Source organism: Polypterus senegalus, chromosome 15 (assembly GCF_016835505.1).
Source record: "Polypterus senegalus isolate Bchr_013 chromosome 15, ASM1683550v1, whole genome shotgun sequence".
Taxonomy (NCBI): domain Eukaryota; kingdom Metazoa; phylum Chordata; class Cladistia; order Polypteriformes; family Polypteridae; genus Polypterus; species Polypterus senegalus.
In genome coordinates, this window is record NC_053168.1 from 90,572,912 (window position 1) to 90,590,378 (window position 17,467).

The 17,467-nt window shown below is 36.1% G+C and overlaps 1 protein-coding gene across 3 annotated transcripts in view; it reads right to left on the bottom strand.

Annotated features, from left to right (window-relative positions):
* Positions 1–17,467, bottom strand: part of tmem67 (transmembrane protein 67) — a 160,888-nt gene that overhangs the window by 95,853 nt on the left and 47,568 nt on the right. For all 3 annotated transcript variants that reach the window (XR_005630735.1, XM_039737301.1, XM_039737302.1), the window contains exons 3-7: positions 10,508–10,598; positions 5,485–5,584; positions 5,294–5,363; positions 4,824–4,901; positions 3,558–3,620 (exon numbers count right to left, since the gene is read on the bottom strand). Coding sequence is in view for 2 of the 3 variants with exons in the window: in XM_039737301.1 (XP_039593235.1) it covers positions 3,558–3,620; positions 4,824–4,901; positions 5,294–5,363; positions 5,485–5,584; positions 10,508–10,598 (402 nt within the window). In the remaining variant the exon portion in view is untranslated. The remainder of the gene's footprint in view (positions 1–3,557; positions 3,621–4,823; positions 4,902–5,293; positions 5,364–5,484; positions 5,585–10,507; positions 10,599–17,467) is intronic.

The window sequence follows — 17,467 nt, forward strand, 5'->3', positions numbered from 1 at the left end:
ACAGCCTGCAGTGGGCTGGCACCCTGCCCACGGTTTGTTTCCTGCTTTGTGCCCTATGTTGGCTGGGATTGGCTCGAGCAGACCCCTGTGACCCTGTAGTTAGGATATAGCGGGTTGGATAATGGATGGATGATATGACAGCATCATGCAGTTGCTGCAGATTTGTCAGCTGCACATCCATGATGCGAGTTTCTTGTTCCACCAAGGTTATTATAGTTTTGCCTTTTTATATTAGTTTTTATTTCTATAGTTTTTCTGACCTTACTTGGAAATTAATTTTAGTTTTCCTTCAATTTGTATTTTTAGTTTTAGTTTAGTTTTTATTTTACAAAGACATTTCTATTTTATTTTTATATATATTAGTTTCAGTTTTAGTAATTATGGTAAATTTAAAGAGCTACTATGGAGTTTAGTTTTTGTGTCACAATCAGAAAGAACTGTATACTTAATGAGTTTGGAAATAATACGAGTTTAGTGGAAGTTTATTACACTACACAACATAGTTTATTATTTGGTTTTGTTTTTGTCTGATAAAAACAAGCATAATCAAAACCAGATACTGAATATCAACAATTTTACACAATTTTATAATTTTTTAAATATTTTCTATGTCATTCAGCAGATTATCTTGACAATGTCTGCATGCTTAAATGCACTGAACCACTGCCATGTGATTGACCGATTACATATTTGCATTAACAAACAGTTGTACCTAATAAAGTGGGCAGTGAATGTATAATTGATGTTCCTTTTGCCCACGCATAGCATTTTGCACATTTCTACATTAAACTGTATTTTCCTGATGTTCTCCCAGTTTTGAAGGTTGTTCAGGTCTTTTTGAATATTTTTTGCTGACTCCTCTGTGTATGCCATCCCTCCAATTTTAGTGTCATCTGTGAATTTGAGAAGTTTACAAACTATACCAGAATCCATGTTGTTAGTATAAAAAGTAATGGTCCAAGGAAAGACCCCTGAGGGACTCCACTGATGATTATTGCTCAATATGGACCATTCTCCTTTTATCTGTACCCTTTGTTTCCTGTCAGTTAACCAAACAGAGATCCAGTTTTGTAAGTAACGTCTGATGCCTACAGCTTCTAGTTTCAGAATTAATCTTGGGTGTGGGCCTGTATCAAAAGCTTTTTGAAACTCAAGGTAAATTATGTTGTATGTTTTGTTTTTGTCAACTATTCTGGTTGCTTTTTCAAAATAATCTAAAAGATTAGTTTGACAGGACCTTCCTGTTATAAACTCATGCTGGCTGTTACTTAGAACATTATTTTCATTTAGGGAATGTTCTAATTTATTTCTATAGTTTCCAAACTTTTGCATGGCACAGAAGTAAGACTAATTAATCTGTAATTACTAAGATCCATTTTGTCTCTCTTCTTGAAGATTGGAGTCACACTTGAAACTTTCCAGTTTTCAGGTACTTCTGCTTTCTGAAGTGACTGTTGAAATGTGCTTAATAAGGGTTTATAGATAACATCTTTTGATTCTCTCAATACAGTCTAGAGGTTGTATTAGTCTTCAACATATTGAGGGCATGAAGCACATCTGACTCTTCTATTTTAAAATCTATGAGCTCCGTTTGTTTTTATTTTTGCATGAGGTATTCCACTTGTTTCTTCTTTTATACATACTTGTGTGAAATATTTGTTTAGTTAATTTGCTATTTCCTTCTCATTTTCAATGGTTTGTCCATTCATCTCCCTATGGTTTCTAAATTATCTTCTATTGTCTTTTTACTGGAGAAAAGAATCCTTGCTGTTCTTTTTGGCTTCTCTACCAATTTTTGTTTCTCTTTCAATGTTTCAAATGTATTTTTTGATCTCTTGGAGTAATCCTGTATGTAAGAATTATCTGGATTTTTAAAACATTTTCTTGTACAGTGATCTTTTCAGTTGTACTTTTTAAATAATACTCCTTTTTATCCATTTTGGCAGATTCTTTAGTTTTTTTGTTTTATTGTTTTTTGGAATAAACTTATTTTGAGTCTGGAATAGGGACAGGTTTATTCAAGTAAATGTCATTCACCATGCACATATTTTTCAGAAAGAATTTTGTGGATGGATGTTGACACAGATAACCAGAGATCCCTCTCAACCTTTTGAAATTGTCAAACGCCTGTTTTGCACCAAAATACTACACATCTTACTAATTCTAGCTGTTTCTTCATGTGTTTAGGTTTCTCCATACAGAAATGGCAGTGATAAAAGCTGTTAAAGCAACAGTTACAATCTATTTTCTATTTCTTTTTATTACCACGTTACCACACTTCTTTTAGCTGCACCTGTTTGTTGTCTGGTGGAAATCTTGCAATCGATATTAAACCCACTTCTTGTTGTCCAAATGACTTGAAAATTTGCACACTTACTCACTTCCGATGACAATACACGAATCAATAATCAGTTTCACTAACTGATCAATTAATCCATGTTAATTAAGAAATTAAATTTTCATATGAAGAATAGTTCAAGGTTTCACCAATAGATGGCGCTAGTAACAGATAGAAATAATAAAGGAAGTGTTAAAATATTGATTACAAAATTATACTAAAACAAACCCAAAATAAAAAGTTGAAAATAATATATATATAAAAAAATACTTTTTAAAAGCCACGCTTATATTAAGTTAAAAACTGTACTAAAAAGTAAAAAATAAGTCTCTCATACATCACTCAAAAAATAAAAGCGTGGGCACTTTTCATCAATCAATAAAATCTTAGCAAAAGAAAGTATGGTTATATATTATATATATATATATATATATATATATATATATATATATATATATATATATATATATACTTTCTCACCAACATATACTGAAAATTTGGACATGATCTGCACTGAAAGGAACATAAAGTTGAGCAGCAGGTAGATAGCATGCTGTTGGTATTCATGTTAAGTTTATTAGGCTGCATCTGTTTATCAATATGGGGAACATTCAGGACAGATACCTATACTCACTATGGTCACATTTTTTAGCCAGAAATTAATTGGAACAATCATGCAAAAAAAAAAAAAAAGCGGTTTAATTAAAAATACATGCATCATTACAAACCCACCTGGCACACTATAATGATGAAAAGAAATGCTGAACCTATTTTCTGGATGTAATTTGAATGTAATTGGGATACAAGGGAATAAATTAAATTAGACAGTTGAGAGGTAAAGTCCCAGCCATGCCACAATGGCGTGGAAAATTTAAGATTTAGTAGATGAGTAGTGAGAAAAGCGCTATATAAATGTAAATAATTATTACTATTATTATTATTATTATATCAAGGATTTCTCAAGAGTGAGGAAAAAGACCAAGACAGGCTGATAATGTATAAGTGACAGTAAGATAATACAAAATGTACAGTAACCTAGAGAAATACCCCAAAAGGCTAAATATGACAAGCAACAATAAATGCTTCACAATTGGTTATGTGGTTGTTCTGTTGCATGCATTTGTTTTCTACCATACGCTGTATTAAAAAAAATACTTTTCAAATTTTATATATTTTAGAAGGAAAAAAATAAGTTATTTCAGTATATTTTAAATCTTACCAGACAAGCAGCTGCTGAAGCTTGCAAATATTTAGCAAACCAAGCTGAATGGACTGAAATTGCCTGAAAATTTATATGAAAAAATACTGTTACAAATGTGCCTTTAATCAGATTAAGATACAAAATTTGAGACATATCTTAACAAACAAGTCAAAATATGACAAACATAACTAAAGGCCATAAATACTCTGTACAAGCATGCATACATTTTCATGTGACTATTTATCCGACTACTATGAAATTTGTTGATTATGGGAAATGTACAGAAATTAGAGAGCAAAGAATGCTAACAGAAATACCTCTGGTTTGAAAGTAACTAGACATTTCTCCAGTGACTACAAGTTTATGACTAAATTAATGTTATACATATGACTTTTACACAGATATTTATATTGACAAGATACAAATTATTAAAGAAAAAAAAGTTCAACAATATTTTTGATTTTATTCACTGTTTCAGCACAAATTTTATAAAGAATTTAAAGAAAAACATCATTTCACACCACTGAATACCTGGCAAAGGTTTATTAAGTTATTAATAAATGAAACTGAACACCAACTAAACAACTGTAAAATTTCTATTTGTTTAATATCTTGTCAAATCAGGAGATGTACAAGATTAATTAGACATATGCAGCCTGTTAGTTTATCACATATTTTTTATGTCCAGTATACATTATATTCAGTTCTGATCAAAACACTGTTGTCTTTGTTGTTCAATTGGCCTTTACTTGGTGTTCTTTTATGCTTGAACAGGTATCTGACCCTTTAGGCTATTGCATAAGATGAATGCTAGGTTACCCTAAATTTACTCTCTCACAAGCTCTAGTCATCCTTCTTGGCCCTTGCCTTTCTTGATTTCCTTTCTCTTGATTTATTTTGCTCTCTTGCTTGCCCATCTCTTTTTTATTCATATGACCAAACCCAGATGATACCTTGCACTTGTCACTCACCTAAATTGCAATCAACTCATTAATGTCAGGCCACATGCATGCCAGCACAGGTTAATAACCGTCAGAATAAGTGTGTGTGTATATATATATATATATATATATATAAACTATAAACATATCCTGCTGTTATAAGCTCTACCACAGTTAAGGGGTCCAAGTATTATTAGCAAATCTTCCTTTCCTAACCCACACAAATTAGAAGAGGTGGCTGTAATAATAATTATTAGGTTGAAATAATGCAAAAACGTAAAAATATTTATGACCGGAATAGCCCTACAGCAATCACAGAAACTTGATATTAATAAATACGTACCAGCTGTGGGTAGTTGATATTTGAGACTGCTCCTGCAGGAAGGTTTAAATTACTCTGAGAAAAACATAAACCTCCTGCCTTAAAAACAAGAAAAAATAAGGAAAATTCAACAAACATGTAAACATCAGAACAGAAATGTTTTACTGAAAATTAATAGCTCTTATTGTTCCAAGTATTTGCACTAAAACACTTGTGGCTTTATCTCTCATCTTTAGTACCCATGCTGATTTTTTAATCCCCTTCACATTGCAGTTCCCCTCTCACTTTAATATTTTTAACATATAGTATTTACTTATAAGGCTTGTTGAAAATTTTAATATAACATTTTATACAACATTAAAAGGCTGGAACATTGGACTGATTTGAGAAGAAAAAAGGTATGAATATTAAAAAGCATGGATTTCATGTCCTTATCTACTAAAAAAAATTTCCAGTTAGATCATGTCAAAACTGGCATCAGTCATACTTACATGTATATTTGGCAGGCTACACTCGCAGGACTGTGTGGTGTTTATAAATGATTCCTGACATCTGACACACCTGTTACAAAAGAAACTATAAGACTGATGCTAAACTTTCAAATGCATTCTGTGCAATGTGCTTATAATACAGAAAACTCTGTAGCTAGTCAGTTATTCTCCATTATTTAAAGGTAGTTCACCTGTTTTCAGAAACATTGGGGATTGAAAATGAGGGCCTGGCTCCATCACAGACTTCACATATTGCTTCATCCATCAGTGTTCCATTTACATGTCTTTCCACTGAAATTAGAACAAATGACTAAATAGGCATATAATTCTTCTTCTTCACAAAAAGATGAACGAGACTGTGCTGGAAGCTTAGTACTGTATCGCCAAATGTGACATGCCCAGCAATTTTCCATTGTTTAAATTAACATGGTCAAGCTACAAGATCAGCACATCTGCGGTCGGCAAGTCTGATTAACCCAATAACTAGAAGTCACATGAGGTAACATCAGCTTTGGATTCATGAGTGGACCAAATTAGAATTCCAATTCTGACCACAATCAGCAACTTTTTTTATTGGAAAATTGGAAATGATTTTGTGATGTCAGTTTATTATGTCTATGTTGATGTGTTGTGTTATAGTAATCTGTTATACAGTATACTTATGAAGATGTTCATTACTAAATAGAGTCTATAAACTGATTTGTCAATTTCTAGGGTAAAACACAACTGCGCACAATAATAGGTTCTAACAAGCATACTGTAGGGAAAGTACTTGTGGCATTTAAGACAAGTGTGAACAATGACTGGTAGGAAGGCATGAGAATTTTATCTTCAGACTACTGTTACACAAAGGTCCCATAAATTAGGTCTGAATGTCTTTAGAATAATTTTAGCACTGGGTTTACAAAAATTTCTAAGATAAACTATTCATCTCACTAATTAGTCACTTGAAAAAATATACCACTTCTAAAATGATAGGATGTAAATTAACAGAAAAAGATAACTACTTGCTTGACTTTGAAATGCTGGAATATATAGGGTGGTCCAGATCTAATTATGCAATTTTCATTACACGATAACTTACTAAGTTTATTACATAGAAAATCACCTGAAAAATCCCGGACCATCAAGAAATGACGACATGAAGAATTGTCTTCGCGCCGAAATGGAATTGTTCCCGCATAAATCAAAGTCATCCAGACGATCTGGATCTGCATAATTAGATCTGGACCACCCTGTACAGTATTTCCCTGAATGACAAGGAGATACTGTTTTTTATTGCTCTGCACACATCTTTGACAATACCAGTCATAGCAGCCTCAGGGGTAAAGTCTTTCAGAAAAAATATTAAAATTTTACTTAAGGTCAAACATGCTTCAGGATAGACCATTCTTAAAGAATCACAAAGTTTACTTTATGCATCTTTTTTGTGAGTCTGGTTAAAAATTATAATTTACTGGGTACGGTAATAGAATAACCAAATTCTCCAAGGCATCTCTTCTGCTGCTTGTCTTCTCAGGATGTTCCCTGTTTGTAACTATCTCCTTCCACCTAATAGGCTTGAGGGCTACATCTGGCCTCCTGCCAGTTCTCCTAGACCAGGCATGTCCAAAGTCTGGCCCAGGGGCCAACTGCGGCCCGTGTTCAAATCTCCACCGATCCGCAGCCTCCATCATAAAATCACTAATATGCGGCCCACCAGCACTGTTGACCACAGTATAAAATACACGAGTACAAAAAACCTGTATTTTGTATTTCACCAGAAGATGGCAGTAGACCTGTGGCAGCACTGTCGCCGTGTGACCCTTGTGTGATCCTTTCCAGCCCATTTCAAAAATGGTGACTGAAACTAAAAAAGGAAAGTTGACAGCGAGGGCCACCGTTTCCAGGACAAGTGATAATTGGAGTATTTTTTCACACAAATACGAAACAACTGTGTCTGCCTAATTTGCCAAGAGACTGTGGCTGTTTTCAAGAAATTCAATATCAAGAGGCACTACCAGATGAAACATGCTAACTACGACAAGCTAACTTGGAACGAACGCGGAGAAAACTTGAAGCAACTGAAAGCTGTTTTGGCAGCACAGCAGCACTTTTTCACAAGAGCCTGTTAGTGAAATGAAAATGCCACAAAGGTTAGCTATGAGGTAGCAACACTGATTGCCAAGCACTGCAAACCTTTTACTGAGCGTGAATTTATTAAAGACTGCGTGATGATAATGGTGGAGAAAATTTGTCCTGAGAAGAAGAAAGAGTTTGCCAATGTTTGCCTGGCTTGTAACACTGTGGTACGGAGAATTGAAGACGTTTCATCTGATATGATAACTTTTTTTCATTAGCCTGCAACGAAAGCACAGATGCATCTGACACGGCTCAGTTGCTGATTTTTTTTTAAGAGTAGTGGACAATGAAATGAACGTGAGTGAAGAGCCTATTGACCTCCAGAGCCTTAAGGACCAAACAAGAGGAACACATTTATTTGTTTCTGTTTGTTCCACCGGAGATGACATGAAACTACCATGAAATAAAGTCACTGGGATTATTAAGGATGGCGCACCTGCCATGGCTGGCGAGCAAAGTGGATTATCAACCCTAGTCTGTAACAAAGTCAGTGAAGAAGGAGGCAAAGCTATAAAACCCCGCTGAACAGTAGCCTTCAGGGGCAAAATGCAGTGGTAAGCCAACTGTATTCACACATCAAAGCCTTTGCGACCAAGCTGCTACTTTTCCAAAGGCACCTGTCACAAACGCAGCCCAATACCACACATTTCCCATCGCTGCAGGAAGTAATGACCAGTTTTTCACAGAACAATATCAATGCACACATGAGAAGGCATGCAGCAGACATCTCATTTCTGGCTGAGGAGTTTCAACAGCGTTTTTGGGATTTTGCAGCTATTGAAAAGGAGATCACGCATTTTTCCTCTCCTTTCTCCGTTGACCCTGATGACACTCCACACCACCTGCAGTCAGCACCAATAACTCCCTTTTGTCAACTTTTACCGCCAGCTGGATAAAGGCAGGTTACAAGAGATTCGACCTATTGCTAAGAAAATGCTGAGCTTGTTTGGCTCGACATACTTGTGCGAGAAGACATTCTCGGTTATGAACATTAACAAGAACCGTGTGGGGACGAGACTAAGTGACTCTCACCTGCATGACATCTTGCGCATCAAAATCACTGTTTTTGAGCCAGATCTAGCCTATTTACTGCTGTTGAGATCTCAGTATCACCCTTCACGTTAGTGCAGGCAAGTTATTTGTTTAGTCTTCTGAGGTGAATACATTCTAAAATCTCAGTTGATTGATTTTTTTTGTGATGATCAAAACCACAGTTTTGAATATGCACTGAGTCATTTCAATCTGTGTATCATTTGTTCTTTTGTTTTCAATTGACAATCAAACCCGGCCTCGTAAACCCAACAAATTAAATATTAAAATCAAATTCGGTCTGGCAGCCCGTTTTTCCATTTCGTATTTTTGATCCAAGTCTAAAATTGAAATACTGAAAAACACGCCTTTTTTTTGATATCTGATTCAAAATCAAATATATTTTAGTTTTTTGATTTTTGATGGTCAATTGAAAAACGAAAGAACGAGTGATACACAGATTCATATGGCCCTCAATGTTTTGTACTTCTGAATAAGATAATTGTTAGTGTTATTCTCCTGTTCACATGTTTTGAATTTAATAGTGAATAATATGTAATGTTTCAAATGAACCTAGATATGTTTAATCATCCCGAAAGTTTTTTTTTTCTTCATTTTATATGGTCTTCAAATATGAAAGGCAGAGTGATTTTGGTAAAAACTTGTTTAGATTTATTTGTGTTCTGTGTGAAGAAAAGAAGATTTTACAATAAAAATGCCATTTGCAATAAAAATTTCATAAAATAGTTCATTTGCAGTTAATGTTAATGGTTCAATGAATGTCAGGCTGAATGGTCGGCCCCCACACATTTTCACCTCACCAAATCTGGCCCTCTTTGCAAAAAGTTTGGACACCCCTGTCCTAGACCTAATCCTTTAAAGGACATGTCCCAAATGTGCATGCTACAGAGCCTGTGCTACCCACTGACCATTCTGGTTTAACTCCTTATCCCCTCTTAGTCTTCCTTTCCTTTTGTGTTCCACCTAAATAGTTTCTGGACTTTCTGGACTACCAGATCCACTTATAAAGCTTGTCTCCCCCTATGACTACCTTTAACCCGACAACAGCATGTAGATTTCCATCACCACTGGCACAGTGGGTTTTCCACCCTCTCTGTGTCCTGTGTCACTTACAAACTGTCTTAAGGAACCTTCATAGAAGAAAATCACAACATTCCTTAATACAGTGCTGTCTGTATAAATACCAAATTGAAAATCTGTTTAATGCAGGATTACAGTATGTTGTCCAAACCTACTAGGTCAACTAATAGGTCTTGATGATGCACTGCATAAGAAATAACAAGAGCCCAATAAAAAGTGTAATTACGATTAACTTTGTATGTATGAGCAAAACACGAAACAGTAACAGCCTATACGCTCTATTAAAAAATTAAAACAAGCATAGACTGTTTCACTCTGTGATTACATTTCAATTTAGTGTTACTTTTATTTTTTTGCTGAATAACAGGATTTCAGTGTTTAGCCCAATAACAAAGTTTATTGAGTTTAGCGTTCAATGAAACCAGAAGCATTAAAGAGAACTTAGCAACAACCATTTACAACAGTAAAATGCAAATAAATATTTCAGAACTCAGTTGCGTTAATGTGCCCACTCAGCCAAGATATACAAGCACAGCAAAGTTTAGGGCAAAATGTGGAAGCTTTAGCAAAAACACACATGGTGGTGGACAAAGCTTGGGGTATGTAAAGCATTGCTCACAGTTTGCCCAAGAGCCACTTAAGTAATTACTTTATAAATGAGAGAGTTACTTTAGTTGTGTTGAGCAATATTAATTAATTTGCACTACTCTCTTAACACAAGGCCACTTTACCTACAGTGATAAAATAAATGTCTCCTAACAAGCATACACTTAATTTCTGACACTGTTTAATAAAATGAATGCAAAGAAAACAGTATTTGCTGAAAAACACATCCTTCCTTTTACTGAAACGTATGCAAGGTTTCAAATTTTAGGCTAAAAATTTTGTAAATGGCCCATTCAATACTCCAGTGAGAATTTACTTTAGACATGTTAATTTTCTCAGTAAAAATCAGTTTCATACCTAAAATAGTTCCGGGGTTGCAATGGCATCTTCCATCAGTATTTAAGCCCTCAGGACACCTAATGCAGTCAAAGCCATCCTGAGTGACACCCTTGAAATAAAATGTTATAGAGGAAGAATAAATAATTGATACTTCAATTTCTTGTGTAACATAAAAGAGAAGTCATACTTCAGACATAGAATATGAAACTTGAAAATAAACATTTATTGAATGCATTTTCAATTATTAAAACCAAAAAAATCCATCCATCCACGGGTAGATAATGCAAGAAAAATTTTCACAATATATATATAATTTCAATATGTTAAATGATTGAATAGGCAGTACAAAGCTGGAAACATTACATTTAAAAACAAGAAGTACAGAAAATTGTAGCTTTTAAGGAACTACATACAAAAAGGGAGGGAGCAAGGACTGGGCCAGGCATCCCACTCATGAAAGGAAAAAGTTACATGTCTCTCATAGCCTCTCCTTTTCCAGGTGTAGTGATCACTGCAGGTCCCATGCCTGGCTTGAGAGACAGAAGGTACTTGCATATGGCCTCTCCTACACAAATGTGTTTGTCCAAGGTAGCACATCCACTTAGTGCCTCCTGTTCTCTCACAGAATCTGCTGTGTGGTGCAAGTGAGTGCCTGGCGGTATAACTGGGTGGTCAAACTGGGCTCATCAGCAGTGGTAGGAAGCAAGTCTAGGAGGAGGACAACTCTGACTTCCCAACTGGGTAGGTGAAGCTCATTAGACTTGTCAGGAATTAAGTCTAAGGAGTAAACACTACACAAATCCAGTGTGGAGCCCTAAGGCAAGTGGATGGTGCATCATGTCACCATTCAGCAGCACCTGAAGACAAGATCATGCCAAAATGTACTGCTTTGCACTCCTTTGGGCTACATCTGTGAAGCCAAGAGGGGGTTCTTGATGTGTGGCAAGTCAGGATCTACATACTCATTGGCCACGTCTGCACCCCATTAAGGTCACTCCTGTGCTGCTGCAAAGCAGCAAAATCAACATGCGAGACAGCAATTATGCGTGATAAATCTAACCTGATTGGCATAAGGCAGTCATTCTCAACCTTTTCATAATTTTCCACTTACCGTTGACTGGAAACTCAAGCATTTTGACAGTTTAGTAGTTTAGGACTGCGTATATATTATGAAAATAAAAAAAGGGGTAACAAGGAAAAGAAAGGAGTACAACTCAAGTCAATCTCAAGTAACAATATGCATTTAATGTTTCAATTACGTTGAATATTAAATTAAACATTACAAAATTTTTAATAAAACCTTATATTGGAGCTTTAATAAATTGTTGAACTAGAAACTAACATTTTAAGCAACTAACTTATTAACACATCGTAATTTTTCAGAAGACAAAAAAGCTGTTCACTGCATTTTCGACTACCAAACATTAAAAAAGCAAGTAGACAAGAAAAAGCAAACATTAACATAACATACTTTTCTCACCCAGCAAAGATTCTCGACTACCAAACAATGCTAATGAAACATCCATCCATTATCCAACTCACTATATCCTAACTACAGGGTCATGGGGGTCTGCTGGAGCCAATCCCAGCCAACACAGTGCGCAAGACAATAAACAAACCCCGGGCAGGGTGCCAGCCCACCTCAGTACTAATGAAACAAAAATGCCAAAAGGACAAAAAAATAAACAAAATATATCATAAACATGAAAAAGTCAACAGAGATACTATAAGATTTTTGACTAGCTAAAATACACAAAATGCAAAATGGGCAAATAAACACAACATATCACAAATATTTAAGAGCCAACAATGATTTTTATTAGATTTTCACTAACAAAGTGGGGGAAAAAAAGTAAACGCATTAACACATCATAAATTTTCAAAAGCAAACAAATAACTTTGTTAGATTTTTGATTAGCTACCAATAAGAAAAACACTGAGCAGTAGCACTTGAACCTGATTTTTAATGTGAGCATTGTGTTTGATGATTAGAAAGCTTTTTTTTTTTATATTAGGATTCAATTTTGTAAGGGACAAGTAAAATCCCCCTCCCCCATCACCACATCCAGACTGTTTCTGCTTTTCAAATGCTGCAGACCTCTACTAAAACTGCACTTAACTAGGTAGGATGTTGGAAAGCCAGCAACAAAACTTTTTGCTTTCTCCCAAAGCAAAGGATAGTTGTGCTCTGTTTCTTCCAGTATCACAAAATTATGCTGAGCATTTTTGAATACTGCTTGGGCTTTCAACCTGCTCTGTAGATATACCAATTGTTCCAGCAGCTCAACCTCTTCACTGTGGGCATGGACGTCAAAAGAATCCAAAATCCACTCTGGAACATTTATGTTCAACAGGTCGCTGAAACTCTGCTCCACTGCTGTCAGAAGAGACGATCTTGAAGTGCACTGGATTTGATGAAGTTAACTGCCTTAATGACAACTGATAGGGACTTGTAAAGATGTCTACCAAGGTGCTTGGATACTAAGCGCTGCTGATGTATGACACAGTCAATTGTCAAGATCAAAGGTATTTGCTTTGTGATGTGCACCATAAACTTTATAAATTTTGCGACCATTGGAGCATTACCATCTGTTGCATTTTAATAGGCCCGAACCAGGAAATCTGACATAGGCCATGAGCAGAGATTCATTACTTAGGAGTGTCAGCTCATCTAACTACGAGGCAAACTGCTTCAATTTCAGCTTTTCCACCATTTGCTCCTCAACATTGCTCTCCATCTTGTCTATCTATTTGGGAAACTGATGCTGAAAAGAATGCTGCTTGTTATTTTGTGCGCATTCAAATTTGTTAAAGTTGACAACATGGCCAAGATAGAAGAAAATATTAAGCTTTCACTAATATTATGAGGCTTGCCACTTTTAGCTATTAATCTGGAAATTTCATAAGAGGCATACAGTCCCTTATTTATTTTAGAGGCTCTGTCATTAAAAATATTTGTAACTATAGGTCTACTAATAAACTTTTGGTGATTTTTTTTAAAATACAGGTAAAATTCCTTTACAGCGAATATCTTTTCAATGAAATTTTCATTAAAATGAAGTATTTTTATGGCCCCGACAGTTTCCCCATATGACATGAGTCTATAGAAATCTCGTTACTATGAAATGCATTCAGCAGATACTTTCATTACAACAAAATGCCCAAAAGACCTTGAAATGACTGAATGAATCATCCACAGAGCAGTTAGTTCTGTAGTTGCAGCTCAGTTGATCCCCAAACAGAAACATTGTCAATTTTTTTTTTCTTTCTCTGAACTTTCCTCGTACTTTTTTTTTCTGTGGTTTTCAGCGATACTTTTGCTTATTGTTCATCAACATTTGAAAAAATCCATTGGAGTTTAACTCATTTAACTTCTTTTTAACAGAATCAAGTCATTGCCAGTGAATTCGGAATTTCGCCATCAACACTGTCAACTTCCTTGAAAGACCAAGCAAAAAAAGAAGAAAAAATCTTGGGTTGCAAATGTATGCGAACTACTTCATTTGAAAATGTTGAAAAAGCAGTTTTTATGTGGTTCAGTGACACTCATTCAAGAAACATTCCTATTAATTCGCTGCTCATTTAAGAAAATGTGAGGTTTCTAAACTCTCTTGGGACTTTCCCCAACTGCACAACACGCCGAAGAGCTTCTGTAGAAGACTATTTATCCATTGCTGGGGCAACAGCAGGCTCATAGCTCTGCTGCATCTCGCCACCAAAGGAAAGAGAAAAAATCTCAATGGGTGATGCAAGGAACATTGTAAATGCAGGGAACATTATTACTTGGCCACTAACCTAACCACATCCCTGCCTGACTGCAGTGTCTGTGTATAGGAGAGTGGTAGATCATGCTACAATAAATAACCCTGCTGTTCTTGTTTAAAGCTGAATAAAGATGGTTTTGCTAAAGTACAGAGATTCAGCCTCATGTTTTGGGGTGCAAGAAAGGGACTTATTGCGCGACCATAATCTTTTAGGATCTACTCCTGTGGCGCTTCACTGCAGTGAGCCTGCTATTTCCCTGCCCCGGCAACAGACAAGCAATCTTCCATAGCCGCGGCAATCATGCTTTGGGACTCACTTCAGCATGACGTTCCCATAGGGTGGGTGGATCCCAAAAGAGTTCAGAAACCTCACAATATGAAGAACAAGGATGATTCTAATTGACAACTGTGCTGCTCACAACATGGCTTCCACATTTAGATAATGTTCGCATTGAATTCCTCCCACCCAATTGCACGGCAGTGCTTCAGCCATTGGAATTGGCCACCATTGCACCCCTGTATTATTGCAAGGAAATGCTGAGAAAAATTCTCGTCAGCATAACTTGTAGACAAGAGGAGATTAAATTAACGTGAAAGAAGCTACTGAAATGATTGCAAAAGCCTGGACACAAGTTAAAGAAAGCACTATAGTGACAAATACAGAATCTCATTGCTACAAAATTTTCATTACAATGAAATATTTTTTAGGTCCCTGGCAGTTCGTTGTAATGGAATTTTACCTGTATTCCAAAGGTGTGTCCTTAAAATCTTTATGCATTAATTCAAAGTGACTTTTGAGCTTTATTGGCTTCATGCTCTCAGTGGAAATACTTTTTTTACAAATTAAGCACATTGGCAGTTTTTTGTTGTGTGGGGTCTTGATAAAACTGAAGGATAGATACTCATTGGAGTACAAGCAACGCTTTTTCTTTACTATAGCCATGGCTACACTGAAATATTAGTAAAAATAAATAACAATGGCATACACAAAAAAGACAGTAGTTTTTCTTTATTTGTACACTTTCCAAGCATAGTCCTGTTCAGTCTTTTTATCTTATACTAAAATTCATACAAATTCATGTTCATACAAATGAATAAATCCGCTGCAGACAAATGAGCCAGAATATAAAAAGTATAAAAAAAGTCACAAGACACTTAAAATTACATCTTAATTCATGTAGAATGACTCCCCCAATAGGGATTTAAGAGGTATATGTGAGCAAGATACTGAGAATTTCCCAGCATTTTTTTTTTTTAAATTGGTTGACCTTTTGAATAAAAAGACATTAAGATAGTTGGGACTGTGAATTCATGAATGCAACATCTTGGAGATTTGATTAAGTCACATAAAGAATATACTCACTTCTATTATAGAGAAACACCTCTCAAAACATTTAACTATACAGTAATCCCTCCTCAATCACGGGGTTGCGTTCCAGAACCCCCCGCGATAGGTGAAAATCCGCAAAGTAGAAACCATATGTTTATATGGTTATTTTTATATATTTTAAGCCCTTATAAACTCTCCCACACTGTTTATAAATATTCCCCGCATAGTTATACAGCATAAACCCTTTGTATTCTCTTAGATATTAGGTAAGATTCATTGAAATTATGTATGTAAACACACTGTTTATATACAGTAAAATCTAAATATTATTTTAAAGATATCGAGCGTCTACGATATCACATATGTTATAGACGTTATGATAGACAGGCCACCAGCAATAAATACGTACAATGCAAGATAAATTGTATACAGTAAATGTGTGTACAGTGACACTAAACATATGTACATGTGCTAAGTACTGTAAGTAGAAAATTAATTATGTTTACATATCAACAATGACACAACAACTTGTCCGATAACGAGTTTAATTTTACTGCACAACAAAGGACAGCGTTACAGCCCTTCTAAAGGAGCCTCTTCAGGCGACTGTGTAGCACCACTGTTGTTCTTCTTCCGGCAGTCTTCAATCCAAATCCCTAAAGCAAATTCCATCCGGACTACTGCCTTATTACGTCCACTTACAACTCGTTTTGCGCCCTGGTTAAAAGGACACTGCGGCCGTAGATCTTATATTCTTTTCCTTCTTTTTAAATAAATAGAATCGTGGACTCATTGATGCTGTAATGGCGTCCTATAGCAGTGTAGCTTTTCCCTACCTTTAACATATCCAAAACATTTACCTTTTCGCCAGTCGTTAGCATCTTCCACTGGCGCTTGGGCACGGCTCCTGAAGCAGTAGCAGGAGCAGATCATTTTGGAGCCATAATGAAGGGCTTGACTACACACAAAGATAAACACAAAACAGCACAAAAGTTAACTCTTTACACAGCAAAACATGTTGATGCTGAATGAGCAAGATGAGACTTCTTGGTTAACGCAGCGGAATCGAATTTGGCACTCCGTCGCTGAGCCAGTCAGCACACAGGAACTTAACTGCATGCTCTGATTGGTTAGCTTCTCAGCCATCTGCCAATAGCGTCCCTTGAATGAGATCAACTGGGCAAACCAACTGAAGAAGCATGTACCGGAAGTAAAAAGACCCATTGTCCGCAGAACCCGCAAAGCAGTGAAAAATTTGCGTTATATATTTAGATACTAGCCATGTGCACCCAACTACGTTGCGTGTGTTAAAGTTGTCTGTGAAGGGCTCCCTGTTTAAACGCGGCTGCCAGTCGTGAACTGGACCCTTCGTCGCACAGCATTATGATGTTTTATAAGGGAAACAAAATTACAAAAGAAAACCCTTGGATATTGATTCAATAGGAACAGCCTACTTGGAATCACTATCCGAATCGTAATTATGTGGTGGTGTAGGAGCATTTCTGCTTCTGTCCGTTCACAGTCCGTCTCATTTTTACAATTCTGTCGTTTCCTCTCACGGTCGTTTCCTCTCACGATCTCTTCTCAACCTTTCTCCAATCTCACAGGTTGCTTTGTGGCAATCCAAAGAGTAAGGCAATATACACGGAGCTATGGTTATAAAAGGGGGGCACATAGGTATCCAGGCTCTTTAAAGCATAAATAGGGATCACTTCACTGACATGTGAGCAAACCACGGTACAACTGTGAGACGCAGCACTCGCCCGGCTAGCGTAACAATAATAATTTCCGGAACGTGCTGTTACGTTGTCAGTCATTTTTACCCACGGTCTTTCTTTCATGCATATGTTACGTAGGCACATACCTTTAATCTTCGGCAATCTC